The sequence below is a fragment of the Crotalus tigris genome, unplaced genomic scaffold (genome assembly GCF_016545835.1).
Source record: "Crotalus tigris isolate CLP2741 ecotype Arizona unplaced genomic scaffold, ASM1654583v1 scf7180000018017.554538, whole genome shotgun sequence".
Lineage (NCBI taxonomy): Eukaryota > Metazoa > Chordata > Lepidosauria > Squamata > Viperidae > Crotalus > Crotalus tigris.
In genome coordinates this window covers 38,420-65,829 of record NW_024096779.1, presented here as the reverse complement: position 1 = coordinate 65,829, position 27,410 = coordinate 38,420, and the positions used below count along the sequence as shown (strand labels likewise).

Sequence of the window (27,410 nt, the reverse complement as noted above, 5' to 3'; positions counted from 1 at the left end):
TGGTCATTAAGCAAATCCAGCTTCCCCAAAGGGTGTTGGGAATTTTTTGCCAGAAATCGGCAAAATAGGTCGCAGATCTTGATCACATGACCCCAGGATGCTGCAAAAGTAATAAATGTAAGCTGATTGGCAAGTGCCTGTTTTGCAATCAGGAGGAGTGGTGCAACAGGTATAAGTGTGAGTACAGGTCATCAATCACTCCTTCCAAAGCCATTGTAACTTTGAAACATTGTTAAATGAACAGCAGTAAATTGAAGAACTATTATTTATGATCAGTAGGCTATCTTGAGTAACAAATGGATTTCTCATGTGATTGAATGGTCTAGAATCTTAAGATGGAACTTGCCTCTGTATTCGACAGTTTGATATAACAACTATACCATTTAATAATCAGATTTGTGAGATAGGGCACTATTTTTTCAGTCTACATTCGTACTAGGTGAAAATCGGACAGGTGTCCATAATTCTTCAGAAGGAATTGCATTTGAATTACAATTATAACATATAATTATTGTGCCTATGGCTTTGGTAAGAAAATATTTAAAAAACATACATTATGAAACATACTTTCTATTATGAAGAAAAATAAAGATATGTTTGCTTGGGCTAGAGGAAGAAATTGGGCCATTTAATAAAGGAGAAGAGGCAGAGATTAAATCTGAATGCTCCTACATTTACTATAGAAATGGGAGGAAGAATCCTACCATGATTTTATTTTGACAATATTGGAAGGAGCAGTGTCCACTAGAGGGAACCATAACACAATATTCTGGTTATAAAAGCCTGAAAATATTTGACAGTTTGTATCACATTCTCCTTGACTTGAAAGTTTATAGACATTGCTCTGATTAATTTAGCACTCTGAATTAAATTCACATGCTACCTTGAGTTGATGCTGTTTCAATTTTTTTGATGCTGATGATTATTGGAGTGCATCCTTGAACTGAAAAAAATTGCAAATGTTAGCATAAACATTTAATATGATCACATTTTGGAAGTTATAGGAGTTCTCTTCATTTCAATTTGGCATTTAGGGCATTGGGGATAAACTGGATGACCCTGAAATCTGATGTATTTGCTAGTGTCCATTTAATGTACAACTGCTAATTCTAACTTTGTCACATTACTAAGAGCAGAATGTGGTTAGATAGATGGGACCAGATTCAGTTCTCAATAATTGATACTGCATTGTATGAATTAAACAAATCAACCTTAAAAGACATCTGAAACTATTATATACTGACTGAATTTGGATCACATTCTTAATCAAGGTCAGTTGGATACTTGGTGGCAGCATTCTCACATTCTCTTTACCTTTATTCAGATTGCTATAGTTTATTAAATTGTGCTAACCCACTTAATTTTTGTCATGTATTTGTACTACATAAACCCAGAAATAGATTAATTCCCTAAGCCAAATAAATATGTGAAAATCCAGCCTTAGAGCAGACTTGTTTTGTCTAGCTCGGCATTGTCTAAATAACAGAGAAACACGGCCTTTCTTGTGTTGTCAGATTGCAGTTTCCCTCACTTGTAGTCATCATGGCCAGAAATAGAAATAAAAATGTTTAAAGAACGCCAACGTATGCCCTTTATTTTAAATAGCTCTCCAGGGTTTCAGTTAGGAATCTTTTTCAGCTTTACCTGCTAATGTCCTATTTACAGATTTGAAAATTTACCTGAAAAGCATGCTTTCTGTCACTAAGCTGTTTTCCTTGGATGACATTGACATAAAATGGTGCTGGGAATCATTCTTGAGTGCGTAATTTATTTTCTTTTATGAATATGATAATGTGTTCATTTGACACCCAAGAACAGCAATGCAATTGAAAAAGACTAGAGAGATGAGAGCAAATCTCATGGTAAACAATGTATCACTGTTACCTTTGTTTTCAATTCCACTTTGAGCTGATCTCATTCATAGACTAAGATTTTCTTTTCTTTCATGTAAATAGTTGGGAGGGAACATCCAGCAAAATATAACATGTTTCCTTGTGCTTTAATTTATAATAAAATATATTAAGATGAATTAGTAATTAATATTCATTGGCCTAATTTATGAAGATTCACAGCAGCTGTTCTATTAAATTCCAGTGGGCTTTGTAGCCACACAGTATTAATGAAAATTAGAGCGTGTATATTTAGATGCTTAATTATAGGTTCATCTAAAGTTACATTTGAGTCAGGATTGATATTTTGATCAACAGGAGTATTGATCCTGTATTAATAAATATCTACCATGGTAAATAAAAGGAAATATCCTGTAAGACAAGCTTTTTCAAAAGCCATAATTATATATCAAGTGACTTATTGATATCTTATATAATTTACAGTTAGTTAAAATGATTTCACTGTAACTTTATCTCTTCACAGTATTACTAAATGCTGATAATTAAACAGCTGTCTTGTACTGAAGTAGTATGCAAATTCTTTGAACATGCAACAGCCCATACAAGTTACCATTGTTTAAATGGTTAATGCTTGAAGTAGAATTAAGAAAATAGCCTTCTGACTTAAGCAGTAACCTTGATGCAGTAATTTTTCTGATGAAGAAACACTCCTAATGGTAGTATAAATTTAAAAAAAACATACAAACACTTGCTAATTTTATCTCACTTGTATCAGTGAAATGTGCATTCTAGTTGTCATATGGTAGGAAAAAAATGCAGCTTTACATTATATTAAGTAACTGTCTTTGAAAGTATATTTAAAGGAATAGATTGATCAAGAAAGCATACAGTAATAAAAATAGTTGTGTCACAAGTTAAATCAACATTAATACAGACTTGGGAATATTATCACATTTGTTTGGAAGATCTGACTTGAGTGCAGTGAATAAATTTCAGCCTAGTAAAATACAGTTTCCCAAAATCTATTAAATGAATGTATGAAGATTTGATAAATAATATTTTAAATGTTTATATAATGCCATTTGAATTAATACGATTGAGAATCAGCCTCTATAGCTTCCTTTTGAGGTAAACAGTAGTACAGTGTACTTTCATTGGATTATTAACAAATAAATGACAAAACTCTATTCAAAATAATTAAATGGAAATTCTGACATAGGTATGTATAGAGTCAGACACAATGTTTGCTTTACTCCTTGAGTCATTTCTAGGTTAGGTAAATGGATGATAATAGCAATTTTATTTGCACTGCATATGCCTCAACCACTTACAAAAATTAGGAGATAAATTCACTATCTCTTGTGGAGGATAGAAGGATTTGGTGGATTTGGAAAATTAGCTGGGTTGTGGGCTGATCCATACGATTGTGTAGCCTTTATCTTAGAACAGAATATCAAACAAATTGTGTACCAGTATATTAGCATATTCAATTTAATTATAGATTACACAGAATGATGTAAAAACAGCAGTTTGCAAGAGTTATATTATGCAAAATGTGGAAATAGTTTTAGAAAAATGGACTGACATTCTCTGATATAACAGCGTTTACAAATGCTAAAGATTGAAAGTAAAAATATGAGGCAATTTTATGTATTAATTTTTAACTGATTAGAAATATGCCATTTGTCCAGTAAAAATACAATGTTGTTCTTGCCAGGCAACAAGGAAGCTTAAAAACTCATCAGGAAGTTCAGCACCTTCACATCCAGAGACTCTGTTGACCTTGGTAGTGAATTTAAAGAAGCTAGAGAGCAGGATATTTATAACATGTTGGAAGTTGACCTGATCAAAGTAATCTAAAGCACTGCTGATGTTTCTTTGCCCAGATCCTTTCTCACCTGAAACTGGTTTGCAAATAATGAACTTCTTAAATATTTCTCAGTGGTTTCAGACATATTTAGATATAGGATATCTCCTAGAAAAAGGTAACTACCGGTAGTCTTTTTGGATTGATTGACTTACAATACACTTGACAAAAAGGCTAACCATCACTTTCTATAAGATGACACCACCAAAAGATTCTGGTGGGTCCCAACAGCCTCCCTCCTATCCATGTACTACATTCCTTTACAAGAAAGGAAATAAAAAAAGAAATCCATCATCCTAAACTGATTTTAAATGTGTGTTTCTTTCTGACATTGTCGAAAATCTATTTGCTTAATGGAGATAGAGCCAATACCAATCTCAGCTGTGCTCTAAAAATCTTCTCCTGTCTCTCACAAAAACCAAGCCATGTTTATTGGTAAATGTATTGATAGACTGGTCCAGGTAATTAAGACATCCTCTTTAGTTACAAAAGCTGTACATTACGAACATAGTAGAAACAAGCTGAAAAGAATGTGCCACATAACCTGGCTAATTATCTATATGCAATTTTAAATTTACAAAGTATAAAAGAAATAAAGCCTACTCTCTTATAATGCACAGTTAATTTCCCCTTTTGTTTTTTAAGATACAATATATTACTAGTTGGAGTGGAAATGAGGATAGATTCTAATTTTCCCCGGCGCAGAGGATGAGACCAAGTTCTGTTCTGTAAAGTTTTCCTCCATCAGACAAAGCCATAATGTTCTTCTTGTAGGTTGCAAGGTTATTGATATCTAATTCCTGTTTTTAAAAAAAGAAAATGTATTTTAAAGTCACTAGATATCATTCCTTTTGATTTGACATCCTCCAGTAGTGTTGAATTGCATTTCTCACATTTACACTGAAGTGGTTGGGAACAGGAACAGTTGTTACCAAGCCATTTGAAAGGAGCTGATTTAGAAACATTTGTGAGTGTGAGAAGCAATGTGTATTTCTGGGGTTGTGTTTATGTGTTGTGCTAAACTAAATTACTGTTTGCTTTTTGTATAGTTACGATTTAAACCAGGGCTTTTCAACCAGTGGTACCCGTACGACTTGTGGTACATTAACGAATGGCAGGTGGTATGCAGCCCTGCCTAGCCAAGTGTAGTGGGGGAGGGAAAGAGCCAGCACAGGCAAGGACTTACTGTGAGAGATCCTCTGGAGCTGCAGAGTGGCTGGGGTGAGGCAAAGGCCCCAGGCTCACTTCTGGCTCACTCTCCCCTATGAGAAGGAGGAGGAGGGGGGGCGGAGACAGGAGAGGCTATAAAAGGAGGCAGTTTGGGCAGGAGAGGGAAAGAGGAAAAAAAGCAGCAGCCTTGGGAGGAGGCGGAGTCATCTCTAGCTGCACCAAAGGGAAAGAAGAAGGAGGAGGAGGAGGGTGGCGGGAGAGGAGAGGAGATCAAGCGGCCGGCCATGAGCTGATCTACAACTGAATGAAAAAAGGCAGCAATGGCTGGAGGTGAGGGAGGGAGGGAGGAAGATGGAGAGTGGAAGGATTCTTATGTGCTTTTGTGACTTTGAAGTTCTGGGATTTGTGCAAAGTGGGCTTTGTGTTCTTAATGACTGTTTGGCAATTTCTATTTGGCTGATGGCTTATGTTAGCTTCTATGCTATTGTTAGCTGTAAGTTTTGCTGCAAGGGATTTTGAAGTATTTTTCTCCTGAATGGATTTTGCCTTTACTTATGAATGGAGCCATTTGGGGAGGCTGCCTTAGCCGGCAGCCAATACTTACTACATTTTTTTTTCTTTCTTAAGTACTGGCTGCGCTCTTTAACTTTTCTTTCTAGCCAGTAGATAATTCTTAAAGGGGAATGTGCCTTTTTAAGCTAGTTCACTCAGCAGTTTGTCTTTTCTGTCTCTGGAGGCTTTCCCTTGTTTGATGAATATATGGAAGAGAAAAAATAGGGGGGGGGGTTCAAATTCTTCCTTCAGAAGGAGGTGGGCATGAGAAAGAGGGAGGCAGGGAGGGAGGGAGGCAAGTCCTGCCTTAGCACTTGGCCACCAGCAGCCCTGCCCTTGACTTTGCTTGTCAAAAGGTTGCAAAAGGGGATCACATGACCCTGGGACACTGACCATCATAAATATGAATCAGTTACCAAGCATCCAAATATAAATCATATGACTCTGGGCATGCTGCAATGGTCATAAATGTGAAAAATGGTCATAAGTCATTTCAGTGCAGTTGCAACTTTGAATAGGTTTTTTTTTTTTTTTTTGCTCATCAGGTTTTTGACACCTTGCTAGGTGGTACTTGAATATTGCCATATCCTAAAAGTGGTACAATCGGTGAAAAGGTTGAAAAGCCCTGATTTAAACAATTGCAGATTATAACACCTGCTTGATGGTTTAGTGCAGGCATGTCAAACTGCCGCCCTGTGGGCCCGGATGTGTCACACCAAAACCACGCCCACCCATTGCCCGCAATAGGAAAAACGTTGCAATATGTTGCGTGACATCACAAGTTTGACATGCTTGGTTTAGTGCAATCTATTAACCCAGTCAACTGTGGGTTATTAAAAAAAACAGTTAAAAATCCCTACTGTAAGCTTAATAGTCCTTTGGCAGGTAAGGATTATTTATTTATGTATTTGTTTACTTTTTATTTGTCTCTCAGGGGTCACAGTGGGCATAGCCAATGATGTGCCACCGAATGAGAAGGGTTGAATTTCTGGGCTGGAACAATCAAATCAAAACATTTGTGTTAAACCTAATAAAGCTTCATGCACACATTTTTAAATTTATTTTTGCAAAAGAAAATACTTTTGAGGGGGGCAAAGAGCAAAAAAAAAGCATTATTTTACTGCAGAATTTTGGTTTGGGAAGCTATCGTCTATGGGATGCTAACCCTCACCTTAGCAACCTATGTGAATCCTGCCCCAGGAGTGACATTGTACCATATCGACAACTGTGTTTCCATTCTTTTGTCAGTAAGTGCACATTCCCTACCATTTTACTATGAGTTAACTACCAGGGGTGTTGCTAGATATGGACTTTTTGTTTGATATTTATGGTCCTCTAAGGGAATATGGTTAATTGCTGCTCCCTGTGGGCTGCTTGAAAGAAAACAGTAGAAAGAGGTTTGAGAAGAGAGCAGCTATTTTTGTCTTTGTTAAGACATAGCATTGTGCGATCCTTTTCAAATTCATTGTTAATAGGTATTCAGTTCAAAGAAGGAAGCCGGATAGGACAGCTACTATACTTTCAGCCTGGAGACACATCTAAGAGAAATGGTGGCTGTTTTACTAAAGCAGTGATGCAAATAGAGTTAATGTAGGAGTAAACTGTGCTGTCTGGTATTACATATATGATTTCATTCCTTTTGTATCCAGAATTCTAAATATAGAGAATTTCAAAAGAGCTTCTTGAACTGGCTAGACTTTGAATGAGAAAAAGGCCCGTTAAGTACAATTTAAATGGAAATCTTAGAATTACCTTTTTATTCTTTTCACAGAGATCTTTTAGCAAAGCATCTAATTCCTGTTCATCTATGTAGCCATTCCCATCCTGAATAGAAAAAAAAAACAGCATTATTCATTTCTGCTGCTTTCTTTCATTGACTTGTTGCAGCTTAGAAATACATTGAAAACTTTGGTTCACAGACTTTATCTTTAAAAAAAAGTCTACTTACTGAATCAAATGTATCGAAAACTTTATTAAATTCCTTTCCACACATTTTAACACCCTAATATTCAAAAGAAGGACAAATATTAGAACAGAAATGAATCAGGATATCAGTATATGAATATATAGAACACTTTTAAACTGGCATACCTGAAATTTAAGGAGAAAGTTTTCCTGGACTGGCAGTAACCTTGGGAGAAAACAAATTCAGAACAATTCCATAGTGACTAAACAAGTAGAGAACAGAGCAAAGCAAATTATTTCAAATCTGAAATGCTTTGAGCTTGAAACAACCCATATCCAGTTTGTTAGTGTTATTTCAAGTTGAAAGCATTAATGTTTCATTGCAGGTATTTTCGCCAGAAATTATTTCTCTCTCACACCACTTCTTCAGTGAACAGCTGGTTGAACTCAGAATTAAGCATTTCAAATTGATACTGTTTCTAGGTCAAAATACTTTGGCTTCAAAACACTTTGAGCACATATACTTCACTCTCTTTAAAGATTAATAGATGCTGAGAAGTCAAATGAGCTGAAATATCCTGTATTTTGTAGACAAATCCTTTGAGAAGACTTTTTTTTAAATGCCTATTTGAAGCATAGAATTAGGTAGCTGGGTGACCTTGGGCCAGTCACACTCTCAGCCCAACTCACCTCCAGGGTTGTGGGGACAATAGGAGGAGGAAGGTGTGTTGGATATGTTCAATGCCTTAAGTTATTTGTAGTAATAATAAAGGGATACAAATAGACAAACAAATTGCTGGGAGTAGAGGACGGTATTGCTAGCTGGGCCTAGAAGTGCGGTCGTTTCTTCTCTTGGAAGCCCTCATTTCCTTCTTCCCTATATCAAAGAACAGTGCATGTAGACATCTGGACAATTGCTTGCTTGGGTTGACCTTTTCCACCCAAGGATGGACTGCTCAGTTTATCCTTGGAGGAACCAATCCAGCACATCCTATAGCACTGGCTTTGCACTTTGTACTCAGTACCAGCATTCCTTTTACCCACTTGCATTGTGTCATGTTCCACAACCAATTGATGAGATTTTTTTACTTTTTTCTCCAAATATTCTTACCGGGCCAGTTCTGTCAGTTCCAGCTTTCCATCATTGTTTTCATCAAACATCTTCAGCTGAAAAGGTAAAGTTATAGTCTATGAGAAGTTTATTTTTAAAAAATCAAAAGGAGAAAAGTTTGACTAAAAGCACGGGTCTCTCGTATCTGGGAAATATGCTAACTCAGTAAAACCCAGTAGCCCCCCATGAAGTCATGTTCACTCTTCAAATGTTTGGATTTCAAGAGACCTTTTAATGACATGTACTTTACTCTATCATATTCTTCAACAGCTTTTACATCAGCTTTTACATTTTGTTTTGATCAGGTTGGATCCCAAATCCTGGCATTGAGTTCTGCAATCAGGGTTCATTTCTGAAAGCTTGGGAGATCTCCAGGAAAGTATAGAACAGTGGTTCTCAACTTGTGGGTCGGGACCCCATTTGGGGTCGAATGACCATTTCACGGGGGTCGCCAAACAACGCAGTCCGCCATTTTTTCCCCCTTTTCCTTAGCTGTGCTACTCCCTTTTATTCTATTGGCTTTTGAAAGCCAATAGAATAGACTCTCTTGAATAGAGTCTAATTCTATTGGCTTTCAAAAGCCAATAGGAATTGTCCAGGCTGTCTCTGCCCTGCTGAGCCCGCCAAAAGTCCCATTCTGCAAACGGTGCTGCACCAGTTGAATAGTCCTCGACTTATGACCGGTTCAGTAGTCCTCGACTTACGACCGGTTGGGGGTCGCGGCATTAAAAAGGTTGAGAACCACTGGTATAGAAGGTTATGAAGGAGAATTGCTGGTTATCATGTTCTCCTCTAAAAGCCATCAGACCCAAAGTCATTCTTTACATAGAAAAATAGCTGACAATGCAGTCTTTAGACTGATTTTCTAAGAAGTTTTTCATACTGATTAAGAATTCTGTATAGGTCCACAAAGGAAGGTTGGATAAAAGTTAATATAAATACTGTACAATTGTTAGAATTAAAATGGTGAAAACTACATTTATTATTTACCCCACCCACCCCCAAAATGCACAAGATGCACAATAACTGTTCTATTGTTCATTGTTCTAACTACAATAGCACTCCCCAAGCCCCACATCTCCAAATCCCACCTTCTGAGGCTGATTATGCAAAATTTTCCCAAGGCGATGGCAGTTCACTACAACATTAATTTAGCTGAAACTATGTTATGTACATGCAGTATATGGCATTCCCAAAACTCTCTTGAGTTTCAATTCATTATCTCCAGAAGACAGAGCAGACTTTCCTAACATGATGTCCTCAACTCCCAGATTTCTCAGCTGGGATGGCCATTGTAGACAATTCTGTAAATAAAATCCATGCAACACAAATGCACAAAGATGATAATGGACTGTTCTGGTACACACAAAATGGACCTGTTATAGATTAGCCTGCTGAATTTCTTCAGTTATTATTTCAGAGTTTTTTTATTGCCCATTCTTTATTTATGAACCATATGGAGCCAACTAAATTGTAACTCAAAGGGTGAGGTGACAAAATCTAAATACATTTATGAGATATTATTTTAAGTTCTGTATGGGTATCTTAAAATGGGGTAGGGCAATTACTGTAATTTCAACAAAGAAATAGCAGTTATAGGTCTTACCATAATATCTGTGTATTCTGATAGTTTTGAATCATCAATCTGTTTGTTTGCTTTCTGTAGTAAATCTTTCAAAAAGTTCTGAAACAAAATTAATATATCAAAAAGCAATACTTTGATATGCTTGCAGAATAAAATCTTTTTCTTCTAGTTAATTATGGATAGAGAAATAACATTTTTCCTCATTATTCTATGAAAATATAAAAGCTATAATCCCAATTCATTCATATTTGGGGGTAAGAATCATTGACCTTAATAGATTGCCCTATACATCTTTGAAATGCAAAGTACAGGAGTATAGCGAGTAACAGTCATGCCAATTGAAAACTGAATCTGTCTCTTACATTCAAGATGGCTAGTCTTCTCAATTGGGAGGATCAGGTAGATTAGCCTGCATTATACCATAATGTAAATCTAATGTATTAGCATTATATTACAGAATAATTCTCTGTCCAGCTAGTAGGCATAAGGAAAGCTTCTATTCCAGTTTATGTTAAGAGTGTCACAAGTTTGGAGTCACAGCTTCATTCCTCTGACCAACTGGTAGGCCTGTTGGTGACTTCCTGAATGTTGGTTGTTTTGTGATTTGGGGCTACTTGAAAATTGTTGGAAGTTTCTAAGAGTACAAATAGCTTGACTTATTTTTTTATAAGGACAGAAGCCAAATGTTAGGAGAAAGGTGATATATGTCTCGTGACTAAGTAGTACTGCTTTAGCACTTCCCCATCAACTGGTGCTCAACTTAAAGTTAGAATTTTGTTTCCTAAACATAGTGCTTCTTTGAGTTCTAAATGTCATCATTTAATTGAGTTTAATACCCTGAATAGAGCTTTATGTAAGAATGGGACTCCCTTTGGGTAGGTGTATGCTGGGGAAGACTGAGACAAGCAGCAGGTGAGGTCAGAACTAATTTGGATAAAGTCATTTCTCATCAAACACTCCTGATTTTCTTTGATACTGATTTCTTCTAAGCAACAGGCTATGGGGAAAGGACATCAAGCCCTTAGGAGAATGCTTGGTCCTTCCAAAAGTATTTTCAAATTAGATCACAGATTATGCGTGACCCTAGGGCTACAGGCTTGCCTTTCCTGATCACTCAGTTCTGGCAGTGCCTGTTCTTTTAAATGCAGGTTCCGTAATTAGTTAGCAGAGCTGAAGTTGCTTTCCTGACCTTGCAAGAAAATTTTGTTTCCCAGATGGGCAGCCAGTTGCCCTACTTTAGTGGCATGATAAAATTCTTTATTAAGGTAGAAGTTTTGAGAGCTGGGGAATTATGAATGCCTATCACAAAAAATCCCTACATATGCTTGTTCTGAATTTCTTTCTTGATATTATTCTTGGTATTATTTTTGCTTTTAATAGGAATGGGCACAAGTGGGAAAATGTGTAGGAAACTCAGCTGGGCTATTTTAGGTTGCTCATGTTTTAGCTAAACAGAAGCCCAGAACATTTTCATTATTCTATCTGAGAAAACCGTGAAAGGTCTTAAGATGAAATAAGGCATATAATCTGTGTGACTTTCCTTAGACTGATTCAAAACATAATCTGTCCACTTCTGCAATCAGCTGTCACTGCTCTATTTATTTATTCATTCATTGAATTTATACAACTGCCCATCTCACAAAACAAGTGACCTGGGATGGTATATAATAAAAGTATAAAACAATAATATATTTTTTAAAATATCCAGGAAACAAATTGCTATTAAATTGAGGGCAGCCAATGTCAACTACGATGGAACTTCCTCAGTACCTCACTCGTCCCCTGGGATATCCTGGCTTGATAGCATAACCTAGTTTTGAGGGACTTCCATATATCAACAGGGATGAAGCTGGCCTCACTGGGTCCTGCCAAGTGCAGCTCCCTAGCAGATGGGATCCATAATATACCGTACCTCTTCTGCTGGATTTGATGATAGTTGTATGTCTATGCTTAGAAAAAAAAATTTTCTGTAGCCCTTCTAAGTACAATAGTCATCCATTGTTGAAGAAATTTATGCCAGTTGACATCTACTAAAACCCTATCTATATCTCTTGGCTTTATCTCGGTTAGGACATTAAGACGTGCTACGATACATGTAGTTATATTTGATTTTGTTAATTTTATAACTTACTCTCCTGATCAGTGTTTTATTATATATTTGTTGTTTTAAATTTAGCTGAAAGGCAAAACACATTTGGTAGAAATAAATCAGTTCCTAGGTTGTACTGCTTCAGGCTCCAGGAATAAGTAATTACATAGATGAATACCTTATCTTCACAGAGAAAGAAGTATTTCTTAAGAAATTTAAGCTACGGCTTTCTCCCTAGTGTTTAGCTTTCTGTTTTCCCATACAATGTTTATTCCTGCAATCCAGTCAGAACAATGGTGCAATCCAGAAACAATAATCTGCAGGCATTCATGGGATGCAAAACTGGTTTTAGGGAGGTTATATACTCTAAAAGAAATCTGAAGTTGTACTCTGTAAGTTTTCTTCTTTGGAATTATAATTTTTAAATGTTGCTGGCATAATGTACTTGGAATAGAAATAGCACAGTAAATTAAACTCTTTGGTCTTTACAGCTATGTTGTACAGCCTCTACTTTTAGAGATTTGTTTATTTTGTTGCTTTATGCAAGTACTTTTGATGTAGAATGTCCCAGATATCAAAGAAATGATTATATAGATTTTTTTTACCTTAAGCTCTTCAGCATCAATATATCCACTATGGTCACTATCATATTTTCGCCACGTCTGAAATTAAGAACATAGCAACTGAAAAAAAATGCATACATCCATATGCAAAGTTTTGCACCTTGCCAATGCAATTTTTCACAAGCAAAAATGTATGTGGATTACCTGCATGAAATCTTCACTAGATTTCAGCTGTTGGCATCTAAAAAATAATAGGAAGTTTTCTTCTGTTGGCAGTATCTGAGCAAGCTGAAGGAAAAAAAACTTCTATTTAGAATTATTTTTCTAACTAGAATAATAATATAATTTACTGCACTATGTTTCCAGAAGGAAATAAGAAACATTTGCATACAACTGATTAGTAGTTTGTAAATACCAGGTACAATCCATGAATAATTTATTGTGTACCCAATACATTGAACTATCACAGCACTAAACTGGAAGAAATGGAATGGAGTGGAGTGGAATGGAGAATAGAACAGAACAGAACAGAATTCTTTTTTGGCCAAGTGTGATTAGACACACAAGGAATTTGTTTCCTATGCAGTGTATATACAAACAACAAAGTGATTAAGTTTTAGATCACAAATGATAAAGTGATAGGAGTCCTAATGTGATTAATTTTGTTTTGGCTTGGTGCAATATGTGTATTTAGCCTTTTCATTTTATAAGTGGCTAGCAGTGATATGTGAGTTAGCCAAGAATCTTTAGCCTATTGATCCATCCTACATGTTCCAACAAAATAAACCAGTGATCTTCCTTTCTAAATTTTTCCAATTTTCAAATGGCTGATTATTACATGCTAGTGAAATTTTAATGTTGTAAATATGTTTTATTGTTAAGAGAAGCAAAATAACTTTTCATATTGATTTGTAAATGAGAAAAGGACTCTCCAATCACCCAGATTAGCTTTGTTTTTTGAAAGTTGGGGCCTTTTCCACTAATATTTTCAAATTTCAATAAGCTTCAGATAAAGAAGGGAGAAAGAATGATAGATTCTCCATTGTATTTCCTGGTTTTCTTTAAATTATACAAATTAAGGGGTGGAATACAGCTGCATAAAAAACAGTGGGAGGAAGGAACAGAAAATAGACTTTTTAACAGTGGAAAAATGAAGAAAGGATGGATGAAGTGACCATCATCTAAAAAAATCAGTAACAAGAGTCTGAGAAGAGAGAAGTAGTGCATTCAAGACCTTTTCAGAGGAGTATTTGCCTTTGGCTTATTTTCTTGTAGTACCATCCAAGGAAGTGTTCTACTTTCAGAATGATGAGGTATATCAATGATTTCAATTCAAGATAGAAAACAAAGTCAAAATGAAATCTAAAGAGTAATGTTAATATTTTGAGCTCCCCCCCATTGAAGATACTAAGTCACTGACGTCAGTGGATAGCCCTTCCTGGGGGGGGGGGGGGAACTATATAAGATATAACGAGAAGAAAGGTAGGCAATAGAATGAATGAACCTTCTGCTAATAGGCATCTTGGAATCTTAAAAGTCCTTGCCCATCTCCAGGACTAAGCAGGAGATCACCAATCTTTTGATATTTTATGATTTAGGTCAACTGCTAGTCTAGACCTGGTAGAAGACTCAGAGTCAGTGTGGCTAGAGCAATATTGTATTGCAGACTATCATGAAGCTGTACAAAACATTTGATTTATGGCAGTAAGAATGTGCAAATGACTCTTATACACACTGTGGCTTCAGTTCAATTCTTCCTCCTGCACTTTCCATGAATTAACAGATTCTTGACATGATGCTTGGTAGCCTTGAAATCAACCAATTACAATCTGGCTTCAGATCTAGATCAAATGATTCAGTGACACTATTTCAAATTGTGAATATTTTCTGTAACAAATGTATTTTTTGAATGTGACTTTGGAAAATACCTCCCATGGGGAATCTGGATATTTTTTCAGGAATTGATTTCCGGAAATGTCATGGAATACTTGATCAGTATTGTATGGCAGGGATCAGAAGCTTATTTTTCTTTCTAATGTTTTTAGACTCCAATTCCCACCACCCTAACTATTATGTCAACAGTTGCTGTAGTGCAGCAGCTGCTGAAGGACTGTAGATCCCTTATTTTGTCATGCAGCAATGACCAAAAGATGAAATAGATCCTCAAGAATGGACACAAACTTTGTAAAATGGTCTGTTTCAAGCCATCTTGTCGTCTTGAGAATATCATATGTCATGATTATTGCTGCAACCTGGATACTTATCTAGCAAAAATGGTCTTACATCTTTCCATGGTTTATCAGAAAATAATTCTAATCCTCTTAAATATTCTCTTTCCTCTGGATTTCTTTAAAAGACACACTTTCTGTTTTTGCTTGAATAAAGCAAATTCCAAAGCATACTGTTGTACTTAATTGGGGAGTATAGGCTGATCAAGATATGATGAAAGCTTCAGTTGCACTAATATTTTGAAAGGGAGTAAATGGTATCAATCTATTCTCTTTTAGTTTATAATGAAATATTAGTAATGTCATTGCTCAGTTACATGAATGGCAAATAGAGACAGTACAGCTAAGAGTTCACAGAGTTTGCTCAGAGGCATTGACTGAATATATATCAGAACAAATTCAATCTACCACCCCTCCACTACTATTTTATAAAATTATCTCAAGATGACATGCAAATGACAAATGGATTCACTTCAGAATGGGACCATTCACAGGAGAAAAACAGATGATATAAATGGTACCCCTTCCTTTCCTCAGACTAGAGAACTATAATCTGACTGGGCCTCAAGACTTCCTCTGCAAAAAAGGTGGTTATATAACATCTTGTAGCTTAGTACATGTATTAAAATATACATGTATTATATGCATATCATATATAACACCTTAATCCGCAAACTGTCCTGAGTACCAATTGTTTCCAGGTCCAGTTCAAAGTGTTGGTTTTCACATATAAAGCCCTACATGGCATAGGACCAAGTTATCTACAAAACCGGCTTCGCCCAATCTCAGCAGCCAGTTTCACTCGATCAGGCAGGGAAGATATGCTACTCACCGCGTCAGTCAAAGAATTTTGTCTGGTGGGGTCTAGGAAGAGACCCTGCTATGCTGCTGCCCTCTGCTTTGTGGAACATCTTCCTCCCAGAAGTGAAGAAAATTCCCCAATCTCTTGGCCTTCCACAACCATGGGGCTTGCTAGTCACTTGAGAGCTGCCCCCCTGTCTGTAATACTCCATCTTAGGATTTCCCCCCTTTTGATGTTTAATTGCATTTTCCCATACTTTTGAAATTTTTTACCCTAATTTAATTTTTAATTTCTAATGTTAATTTTTATACATTATGTTATTTATTGGTTATATTATATTGGACACCACCCAGAGCCCATTTTTGAGGGAGATGGGTGGTTTAGAAATATGAAATATAAACAAACAAACAAATAAACATATTATATTTTGTGTCTCTGCACAGCTATAACTGCACAGCATGTAAATTAATGCAGAATAAGAAGCAATCGTACCTCTACAATTCCTATTTTTCCATCAGAACTCTTTGAAAAGTGGTCCACAAAAGTTTTCATTTCTGGGGTTAAGCCCTGTAAATAAAAAGCATGTTGATTATCTTTTTTAGGCACAGACAAAAAGGAAGGAAGACCACAATCCATCCCATAAATTTTGCCCATATTGCAAAGCACTGAATTATTGCAATGCAGAGTAGACTGACCCTGACCTCTAGAGAGAAGTCAACCTCATTAAAAAAGAAAAGATGCAGCCTAATTCATTAAGAATAGTCACATTAAGAGGCGTCTTGATAAAAAAAACTAAGTTCATGGATGCTAAGAAATGAATTTATAAAATGAAAAATCTCTGTCTGATTTTTATTAAATTTCAGATTAAGATATATAAATAAATCTATGACTTAAAAAAACTCAGGATTCTTGTTCTCTCTAGCTATAATGAACATTAGTCACTACTCTGTATTCTTGCCATTTTCACATGTTTAGGGTGTTTCCTTTAAAAGAACTATTTTTGCCTCTTGAGAAAGTATATGAAAAGCTTTCCAAAAAGGGAGATCTACTCTTTATACTGAGTGTTCAAGAAAAGGTGATCTACTCCTTCAGTCATATGTACTCAACCAGGGGTATGCAGAAATAGGTGACAATATCCATTCAGATATACTTCTAAATGCACACAGCAACACAATAATCCAGGGAAAGTGGATCTGTCCATTGCCAAATAAACCTCTTTTTTACACAAACTAATCAGCCACACAACTAAAGAATGGCACAGGAAAACCATGAAACCATCAGCATAGAAGAAGATAATAAGAAATGATTGTCCCGTTTCCTGGGAAAACGTTTATTTCTTTCTGTTCAGAATGGGGTCAGTGGGAAGGTTTAATTTGCACTCAGTTTGGCTGGTACACTGTAAAAGCTCATTTTCTGCCTTGGGGTGAATCTGTATAAAGCTATGCTACATTAAGCTAGTTAGTGTTCCGTATGATTTTAGTGAGTTTGTTCTAGGCATAACTATGTTTGGATCTGACATGTAGTTATAGTATACGTTATTACCAATGAGCACCATATGTTGTATGTGAATGCTGACAATTCTTAGGCAAAGAGAATTCAGTTACACCGGGGGTGTCAAACTGCCAGTCCAAGGGCTGAATGTGTCACGCCAAAACTGCGCCCACCCCATTGCCGGCAATGGGAAAAAAGTCACAACATGTCATGTGACATCGCAAGTTTGACACCTGTGAGTTACACAGTGCTGAATACCAAGAATATATGAATGCAGATAGCCAGATGTTATTGCACGATAGTTTTAAAAATATCCCTATCACGACAATGAAATCTGTTCCAAATAAATTGAGTGATGGTAATTTGTCAATGCTGATAATGTTCAAATTGTGCTCCAGATGTTTTGAAAATGCATCCAAGATGCCTATTACTATCGGTACTATCTTTGCTTTCTTTTGAATAATTATTCTACTGCTACTATATAGCCATTGTCATGTCTTATTATCTGCATTGTCAGATAAGGGTTTGGTTTTTTTTAATGTTCAGGCCATGAAATAATTTGCCTTGCCATGTCTCTCTTCTTTTCTTCATTCTCTTCTATTCTTCTATTTTTCTCTGTTATTCAGTAAGCCTTCATGGTGTACTAGCTTCAGTGTATCTTATTCACTGTCCTTCAGATAGGCTTCTTTAACTGTCTGGGGTACTTGCAACATTCGTGCCCTCCTATGCTCTTTGGTACGTAGAGTATGTCAACATTGGTGCTTGGATGATAGACATGATTCATTGTCATTATCTTTCTGGATTTCCTATCCAGAAGCTGTTAGTTTTGCTTGAGTCCACTATTCCAGATGAGTATCTAATGATTGGAACTGCACTGGTGTTAATTGCCTTGATAGTATTTTCTCCACTGTTTGGATTTTATTATCTTTTTCACTCAAATAAAACATCATCATCATCATTACTACTACTACTACTACTACTACTACTACTACTACTACTACTACTACTATTACTACTACTACTACTACAGTTGATCTCCCAGTCAGATATTTAGTCTGGATATGTTCATCTAAGGACCTGGGATAGGCAAATGATGTTTAATGATATTATCACAGGATGTTAGCTGTTTCAAGTAAAGCTACTTTTTGCAATTGATTGATGGGGATTTTGTTTGTTTCCCATGGTGTCAAGTGGTGCTCCAGTTCTTTTGCTTTCATATCCAAGGCACCTATTACTGTTGGTACAATCTTTGCTTTCTTTTGCCATAGTCATTTTACTTCTAGTTGCACATCTTTTATTTTGTGATTTTCTATTCTTTTCTATTCTCCTGTATCCAGACTTTTTTTTGTTTTTCTTATCAACAATTATTAAATCTGTTATTATTATTTTATATCTTATTTGTAAACTGTTTGTAGTCCTATGCAGAAATACACAAAACAGCAAAATAATAATAATAATAATAATACAATTATTAACTTTTCAATCAACAATCCATATTCATTACAACTAAAGCTTCATGGTTTTAATGTACAATGCATAATAATGACAGAGGATTCTCATAGATCCTGAAGAGAAACTATTGGAAGGTATAAAATAGTATAATCACTTATAGTTATTAATCAATGCAATGGTGAGCACTTGAAGTTATCCGTGTCTTGGCTTTTTTGTAAACCTTGTATTGGAAAATCAAAGAAAAAGGAGAGGTGAAGGGAGATTTTTCCATTCTCCCTATAATTAAAGTAAATCTGAAATGGACAAAGGCATCCAAAACTTAAGGCAATTAACTGTGGCATGAATGAAACTGACTCTGCAACTAAATGCAGCTGTGGAACTAGCTAATGATTAAATGTTAGTACCAAGCTATGTTCATACTGTGATCATTTTACTGGGCACTTAATAATTAGATATAAACTTCACAGAAAGCAAATTCTCAACAAGCCACCTTCTTTAAGCTAACACCATCTAACTAGATTATGACAGTGAATAAACAATTCCCAGCTAAGATATTCATCCTACAAGCTGTGGTCCTAGCTCATCTCTTGGATGTCAGTATAAGGAGAACTGTTGCAGATAAACCCTGCCCAGAAACCAATAAAAAATAGTTCTCAGCAATATTCAGAAAAATATGTATTACATGCTATGAGTGCCAACAGCTTCAACAACTTTTAAAAATATCAAGTAACACATCAATTTATTTCTACTTTATTTTTCTTTCAAGAAAGCAATTTCAAACACCTCTGTTAGACACATGAATTCCTAATGATTCCAGTTCTTCACCATCCAGTAGATATGTAAGTATGTAAGAGTGTGCATTTTGGAATCTATGTGTCTGTGTATACTGTGTGCAGCTCTGTTTCTCAGCTACCAAGGGGCAGAAACATATTTCAGTCTATATACTGTAGTATAGTCATATCCTTATTCTAAAGGAAATTCCTTTATCCATACTAAAAAGCACAATGCAAGTAAACATTTCTTTAGATGAGGAGTTAAAATGGCGAAGTGAAAGCATCTAGTGATCAGAATGCATGGTAATTTTCTATTTTTATCTTATATTATCAGACTAATCCACTTTTTAAATTACTGGTTCTGGTGCATAACTGCATTTGACTAATCTCCAAACAACTTGCTGAGAAGAACTATGTATGCATTACCACCACAGGAAGATTACCACATGGGAAAGAGGAAGAAATGACAAAGAATGAATTCTGTCATACAGATATTGCTCAAATCATGTAAGCAACAAAACAGATGACATAATGGAATTTAAAAAGAAGGTGTCTGAAAATTAAAATTAAATGATGACGGCACCTACAACAGTATTATCACTAAACCAACTCCTGGACATGCTTCAAACAAATATGAATTGGGACTTAAAAAGATAATAGTGCAGAGGACCATCCCACTTAACACTGAAGAACCAAATTCCCTAGATATTTTAGATATAATAGTCTCTTCTCCTGAGGCAGTTGCATACTCAACTGCAGCATCTCCTATAAAAAAAAAATCTTTCAGGAAGAGATTTCTAAAAATGAGACTACAGAACTCACATTCTAAGCAAAACGCACTAATTGCATAGACTGAATTACTAATTTTTGACTATTTAACAGAAACAAAATTGAATGTGGACTTGCTGAAAGAGTCCCTTGATGCATTTATCCAATCTTTCCACAATAAATTAACTCACCTTGTTGAAGCAGGAAACTGTGATCCAAAAATGCTCAAGCTACTCTAACTGAAACACAAGCTTTATACCACGAATTAATAGAGAAAAGGGAACAAATTCCAAAATAAATCTGCCTTCCAAACCTTGAGGCAGAGAAGGGCTGAAAATCAAGATCAAAACAAGCATGTGTTGCAAACTAATCTACTTACAAATCAGCTTTAATAGACTCAGCAGTAGATGGTGAGGTTCAAGAAAGCATATATTACTCCCTAAGTCAGCTGCTTCTATGTCATTACTGTGCAATTGACTTACACTCGGTGAAACAACAGCCTAGCAAGATGGACTGTATGCAAATTTTGCTGACCTTCAAGCAGTTTATTATCCCAAGTATGCTTTTCAAAATTAAATCCATGCTACTTTCCTCATATTTCCACTGTATTTTTTGAGACACAGATCTTCCCATTCATTGAGCCATTACATCAAGGTACTACCATCCTTTAATTTTGAGAAATCAGGAATGGATGCTGCTGCCCCAGTTGCAAAGATCACAAACCAACCCTCTTCTTGGGACAAGCTCATTTAGATAAGCAATTTCAGGCAGAGAGAGAAGGGCAAATTTTAGCTAAACTGCTGGTAGCAGAAATAATTGGAACCTTTGGAACCTTGCCTGGTTACAAACAGGAGGGCTTATTAAAGAAGTTAGAGTACCTTACACAAACTTAATCCACAGTGGACAAGACAATTGCCCCCTTGATTTGGTTTCTGTGCCCCCTGCAGAAGGTTCAAAAGTGATATTAATATGAACTTGTCTCCAAGTTCGTAGATAGGCAAATCAGACAAATAACTAGCTTATGTCACTGAAGAATCCAACATACCCCTAGGACACAGGTCGGCAACCTGCGGCTCCGGAGCCGCATGCGGCTCTTTGAGCCTTCCCCTGTGGCTCCCAGCCTCTCTCTCTCTCTCTCTCTCTCTCTCTCTCTCTCTCTCTCTCTCTGTGTGTGTGTGTGTGTGTGTGTGTGTTTGTGTTTGTTTGTGTGTGTGTGTGTGTGTAAAAGAGAGTGCACTCACAGTGTTCTCCGAGGAGCTGAAAAGCTTACTGGGAGGAGCTCCTCCCTTTGCTGTGTCTCTGCAGGAAGCAGGAAGCAGGAAGGGCAGGAGAGAGCTAGCTAGCCCAGCTAGGCTGACTCAGGAATTCTGGGAGTTGAAGTCCATGAGTCATAAAAGAGACGAGGTTGCTTACCCCTGAGCTTGTTGGACAACAGCTTGAAGCTTTCCAGGTGAGCAGCAGATAGGAGGGGGGAGAGAAAGAGAGAGAGAGAGAGAGAGAGAGAGAGAGAGAGAGAGAGGAAAGAGAGAGAGAGAAAGAAAGAGAAAGAAAGAGAGTGGGGGAAGAGGAGTGGCAGACCAAGGGCGGATAGAGAGGGAGGGAGGGAGAGAGACAGAGAGAGAGAGAGACCCTTTTGACATCTAAAATGAAGATAACACTGCATATATCATTTTTTACCTGTGTGTGTATGTAATTTATATATATATATGTGTGTGTGTGTATGTAATATATATACACACACACACACACACACCTATAATAAAGGTAAAAAAGGATATATACAGTGTTATCTTCATTTTAGATATCAAAAGGGTTTTGCGGCTCCCGGTGTTTTGTTTTTGGTGGGAAACGGGTCCAAGTGGCTCTTTGAGTGTTTTGGGTTGCCTACCCCTGCCCTAGGAGCTGAAAACTTAGCTCCACAGATAACTGAGTTTGCAGATCAACATTTACAGGATTCCATCTCAGCCTCATTAAAGGGCACCTGGATATCTGATATATACTGTTCCAGTGCTGCAGTTGACAGTGCAGGAGTTGTGGGATATACGACCTCCTTCTCAGTGTTTCTCAGGAAATGCCTACAGCAATAACTGCCCAGCTCAACTGAATGACATGCAACCAATATTTACTTCTCTGTTTTTTATTTCCTGGAACATCACAGGATGGAAATCCAGGCGTAGAGACCTATCTTTTCTGGCATATATCTCTAGTTATGACATAACTTTTTTTCCAGGAAGCATTGTATGTGGCTAAACTGCTAATCAAAGGGCACATTGGAAACTGTGCCTAGCATATAACATGGAAGGCTTTTTGGGGCTAAGGCATTCTGCATAAATAACTAGTTTACAACTATCAAACCAGTATGCATTGGCAACTCTCCTGCAATTCAGGAAGAGGCAACTCCTCATGTTTAATGCATATATTCCACCCCTGCAAATATGATTACAAATGAAACAAATAAGGGATACAATAGATACCTATGTGGGAGATTTAATGGTTGTGTTCCCAGTAGCATACTTAATACTAGTGGTGACTTTAACACAAGAACTGGAGCAAACGATAAATCACTCTTTGCTAAACTCCCTTGCCAGCCATTGTCTCCTATAATAACATCTATTTTATTCTACCAATCTAAGAATGTATACAATGACTGTAGAGGATTTTGTCATATTTCAAACTTTTACAAAATCATCTGGTAGTATTAAATGGGTCCAGCAGTGATAATTACCCAGTTAAGTTTACCACTAGTCCAGTTAGACTATGCTGGGATTTCCCAAGACTTAATTCCCTATCTAAGTTTGTTATTTTGCACCTAAATTTTTTTGATAGGTTGTTTGTACCCTTTTTTACTATGACCTTTGGTCTATTCATGCTATATGGACACCTCAGCATGCAGCAATAATTACTAATTTTGTTTGAGGGGAGTCAACCAAATCTCTTTACTAAGCCACAGTGGATGGCAATTTCAATAACTTAACAAATTATTTCAATCATTGTTAACTGCCCCCCAACCTATTACAGTTAGGCATGATCCAAGAACATGTCATGTGAAGCTTGGAATTCTCTAAATTGTCACCTAAAATTATACAAAGATATTTTTTTGATACAAACAAAATTGAAATTTTGTTCAATTTCTGACCTAGTGAAATTGAAAAAAAAAAAACCAACCCAGTACAGTTAATTTATATATTAAAAAAATTATGCATTAAAAAAATGCAGTGTGGATATTTGGTAAGTCTTGATTGTGGTTGCCAGTGCGAAAATTCCTGCCATCTTTTGGGGAATGGTAACTCCATCCTTTCCCAATAACTCTAATAGCACTTCACTGTATACCATTTTATTCCCTACATGGGTAAAGGGAGAATTCCCTGACAGACTTGGTGAGACCTCTCTGTCACATGTTCGGAGATCAGAAGTATAATTAAACAGTTTAAATTAAGTACAGTAAATCCCCAAGTTCAAATTTTATTATGTATGATAATAAAAAAATAATTTGGAATGGTGGATCCCAGTGCTAGCGTCACTTTTCACAGCAGTAAATCATTCAGCCAAGATAACAAAGGATTGGGGCTTGACTATTATAATACCAAGAAGGACAAAAGGGATGATCCAGCTAACTACCACCCAATCAGTTTGCTAAGACAGATTAGCAAAATGTATGCCAAATATCTACAGGAAGCAAAACTAATTGAAGGGCTTGAATCTAAGTATATCCTGGCGGATGAACAGGCTGAGTTTAGAACAGGACAATCAACATTAGACTGGGCCTTGGTGCTGCAATACTTAATACAACTCAGGACAATCCTTTTATGCAGTATTTATTGATTTCAGGTCAGTTTTGGGCACAATATTTAGAATTAAATTGTGGCATAAAGTAAAAAATGCTACAAATGACAAATGTCTACTCCTGCTGCTCATCAAAATTCATGAGAATATAAGACTGACAGTTAGTTGCAGTAATCAAGGACATGTCACAAAAGAAATACCTTAAGGAAGGGAGATAGACTGGATTGTGTATTGGTTCCAGTTTTATTCAACTATTATGTAAACTCATTAATTCTTCACCTAAGTAGGCCTACCTTCCATCCCCCAAATTAGCTCAAAGACCTATCAGTTTACTTCTGTTTGCCAGTGATGCAGTAATCCTGTTATTAACCTCCATTGGCTTTAAAAGAACTCAGAGATCACTGATGCATCACTGTAATGAGGAGGAACTAATAATAAATTATGTTAAGACCAAGATCCTTACTTTCTCTAAGTGCCCAAAATAGAGAAGCTGGAATTTAGGTGGGCAGTCCATTGAGCAGGTTAAGATTTTTAGATATCTAGGAATAGCTTTTCAAGCCTCAGGAAGCAGAAATGATCATCTGGATTGTGTTTCCCACAATGCATGGATTTCTGCATCAACTACACAAACTTATTATTTTTCCAGAGGAGCACAGTTTATTTCTGCTGCAATTAAGGTTTTTGCAGCTAAAGCTCAAGCACAATTGCTATATGGGGCTCAATTAAGACCATATAACAGTATGATCACCTTAGGAAAGATTCAAACAAAATTTCTAAGAAGTATTATCAGGGTACCTGCTGTGTTCCAAATGCAGTACTTGGATAGGAAGCAGGAGTTAATAAATTCAAAACTAATCTCTGGATAAATATATTTACCTACCAGTTGAAACTACTTCACAATTCTAGCCTACTGACCCATTTAATATTGACAAGTACAATTTTTTTCCGGGGAAACAGCAGTCTAAAAGAAACCAAATCTCTATGGTTTCTCCAGTGATGCCATCCTAAAGTTAAATCAAGCCAGATCAATAATAAGATGAAGGATCTTAGATATAGAAGGTCAAACAGAAATTGCTGCTTTTTCTCACAACATAACTAGAAATCCAAATATTAGTCTAAACCTGCTTCATATTTATATCATATCACAGTTCCCCAATTTAGGAGAGTTTTATCCTTAGCTACATTTAATGTTCTCCCCACAACTATCCTGGAAGAGAAATGTAGGAAAACCCCATGAAACCCAATACTGCCCCTGTGATATGGGTGCTATAGAAACCACAGCTCATATTCTTCTGTATTGCCAGTTTTTACAGGGACATTCACAAGAGGTTGATCACACCTGCTTTATTCAAATTGCAATGCACTCTGATAGCTTTTATTTGCACTGTCTGTTAAAGAAGAATAAACTTATTTCTCTAAAAGTAGTAAAATGTGTAAGTACAGTAACAACAAATGGTTTATAATAGTTTTTGTTGTTAGGGGATAGCACTGTGTTATTCATTTTATTGATTGTATTTTTATTGGCAATGACTGGAATAAAGTTCTGCCTGTCTTTCTTTACAAATGCAGTAAGCTGTTTACTATCAACCCAGAGTTGGAATGCTCTAGTAGAGTGTTGATTCACAAAATTTTGCTCTTTATCTGGATTCCATATTTTCCAGCCACAACTTTTCCATTTCTCCAGTTTTATCAATTTGCATTTAAAATGATATGTGCATGGCCAAACATGTACATGGTCATAATCATCCTTTACTGGAGCTTTGTTATTGGAGTTAAGTATTATTTTTATTAAATTTATATGCCACATGACTCCCATCTACTCTGGGGGTTTTCCTACTCATATTATATTTACAAAAGAAGAAAAAAGCCCCATCTTAACCTACCAAGCCAGCTTTCTGTCGTGCCTGCTGCAGTTCTTGGATAAAACCCTGCAGTTCTTTTCCATCCATGTATCCATTGCCTGTAACACCAAGAGAGAGAACACAATGGTTACAGTTCTAGTGGTTTCTCTCTTTCCTTCCTGACGATATATAACAATACTTGCAAATTAACAGAGCAATCCTATGTTTAGATCAGTCCCACTGAGTGCAACCAGACTTCGGAAAATACTTATAGGGTTGCAGTTTTGGTTTCAGCCTCCCCGAGAAGAATGCCCTATTTCTTTCTACATTATATGACTGCGTTTTATAGGAGGCGCTTTGGACTTTTAGAGGCTTTCAGCTGCCGAACGAAGGGCAAATAGCTAGAAGTCCCAAAGCCATCAGAGCGACCGACCGCTCGGAGGCTGGCCCGTGCTCGTCCTTCCGAAAATGTCAATTTTCTCAAATGTTCCCGTCGTTTTAGATGTAAAGAAGTAAAAGTTGTAACTTGCGCCTGACAAAGTTTCCTGCTTACAGTAGAGCAAGTAGGAGGACGCCGAGTCCCTCGCCTAGTTTTGCATTTGAGCGTTTTCACACACACACCCCTCCCCCTTTGGTTCCGAGCCTGACAGGGTTAGAAGAATGGGACAATGTAATCAATCACCATCAGCGTCGTAATGGCGCCAGATCGCGAAAAACTGGCTTGCCGAGACCGTCGCTTCTTGCAGGTAAGCCTCCGCGGTCATGGCGCGAGTTTCGGGCAACCGGCGGGCGCAAGCGAAGCAGGAAGGTCAATGGTGCGGTTGCTGGGTGCCTCTGTCCGCGGTGCTGACCGGCTCTCTGCCCGGAGAAGTTCTCCTCGTTCTTAGCTGAGGACTCTCTATTTATCCGCTTCTTTGCCTCCGAGCTCCGCCCTTGAAGCGCTCCCTCCCTCCCCCCCTCTCTCTCGCATTGGTCCTCCTGTCCGGCAACGCGAGAGGGTCTCATAAAGCCAAGTCTGCTCCCCAGAGAATCTAAAAGGCTCAACCAAAGCAGTGACAACTTAATGCTACAAAAAGAGTAATGAGGATCATCCAGTTCCAGAATATTCTCTCTACAGAACCACATTTTCCATCTTAAATAAAGAAAACAATCCAAAAATCAACTTCATGTTCTCCAGATGTAAAATAATGTGATCTTCACATCTGTTGGCCAGGTTGGGGTGCATTTAAATACACCCATTGACCATGCTTCTGGAATAACAGGAACAAAAGGCCTGTTAAAGTTTTCACCCAGGCAGTGGACAGAGGAATTGAGTGGACAGAGGAATTCAACAGGCAATTTATCTGACTATTTTCCCCCAAGGGTAAAATAATTCCTCTAGCAAATTGTCTTGACTGCAGAATTTCCCACTAGAAATGATAACAGCATTAAAACTGAAAAAGACCCCTGAGAGAAGCTCCTTCAGGACATTATTCCTCAGTATTTAATTTCCAATATTAAACTTACCCAGCTTGGCCACATAAAGAACTCTACTTTTCACCAGTGAATTTTTTTCCAAAATTTTCTGCTTCTTTGAAATA

At 36.9% G+C, this 27,410-nt stretch overlaps 1 protein-coding gene across 1 annotated transcript; it reads right to left on the bottom strand.

Moving 5' to 3' along the window:
• Positions 1-3,317: 3,317 nt before the first annotated feature.
• Positions 3,318-26,754, bottom strand: CALB1 (calbindin 1). Its single transcript, XM_039346730.1, has 11 exons — positions 26,513-26,754; positions 25,873-25,949; positions 16,215-16,289; positions 12,897-12,980; positions 12,735-12,791; positions 10,062-10,139; positions 8,456-8,511; positions 7,531-7,570; positions 7,388-7,441; positions 7,192-7,263; positions 3,318-4,517 (listed from the first exon to the last, which is right to left on the bottom strand). Exons 1-11 carry the CDS (start codon positions 26,592-26,594, stop codon positions 4,404-4,406), a joined length of 789 nt encoding a protein of 262 aa, XP_039202664.1. The 5' UTR covers positions 26,595-26,754; the 3' UTR covers positions 3,318-4,403.
• Positions 26,755-27,410: the final 656 nt, after the last annotated feature.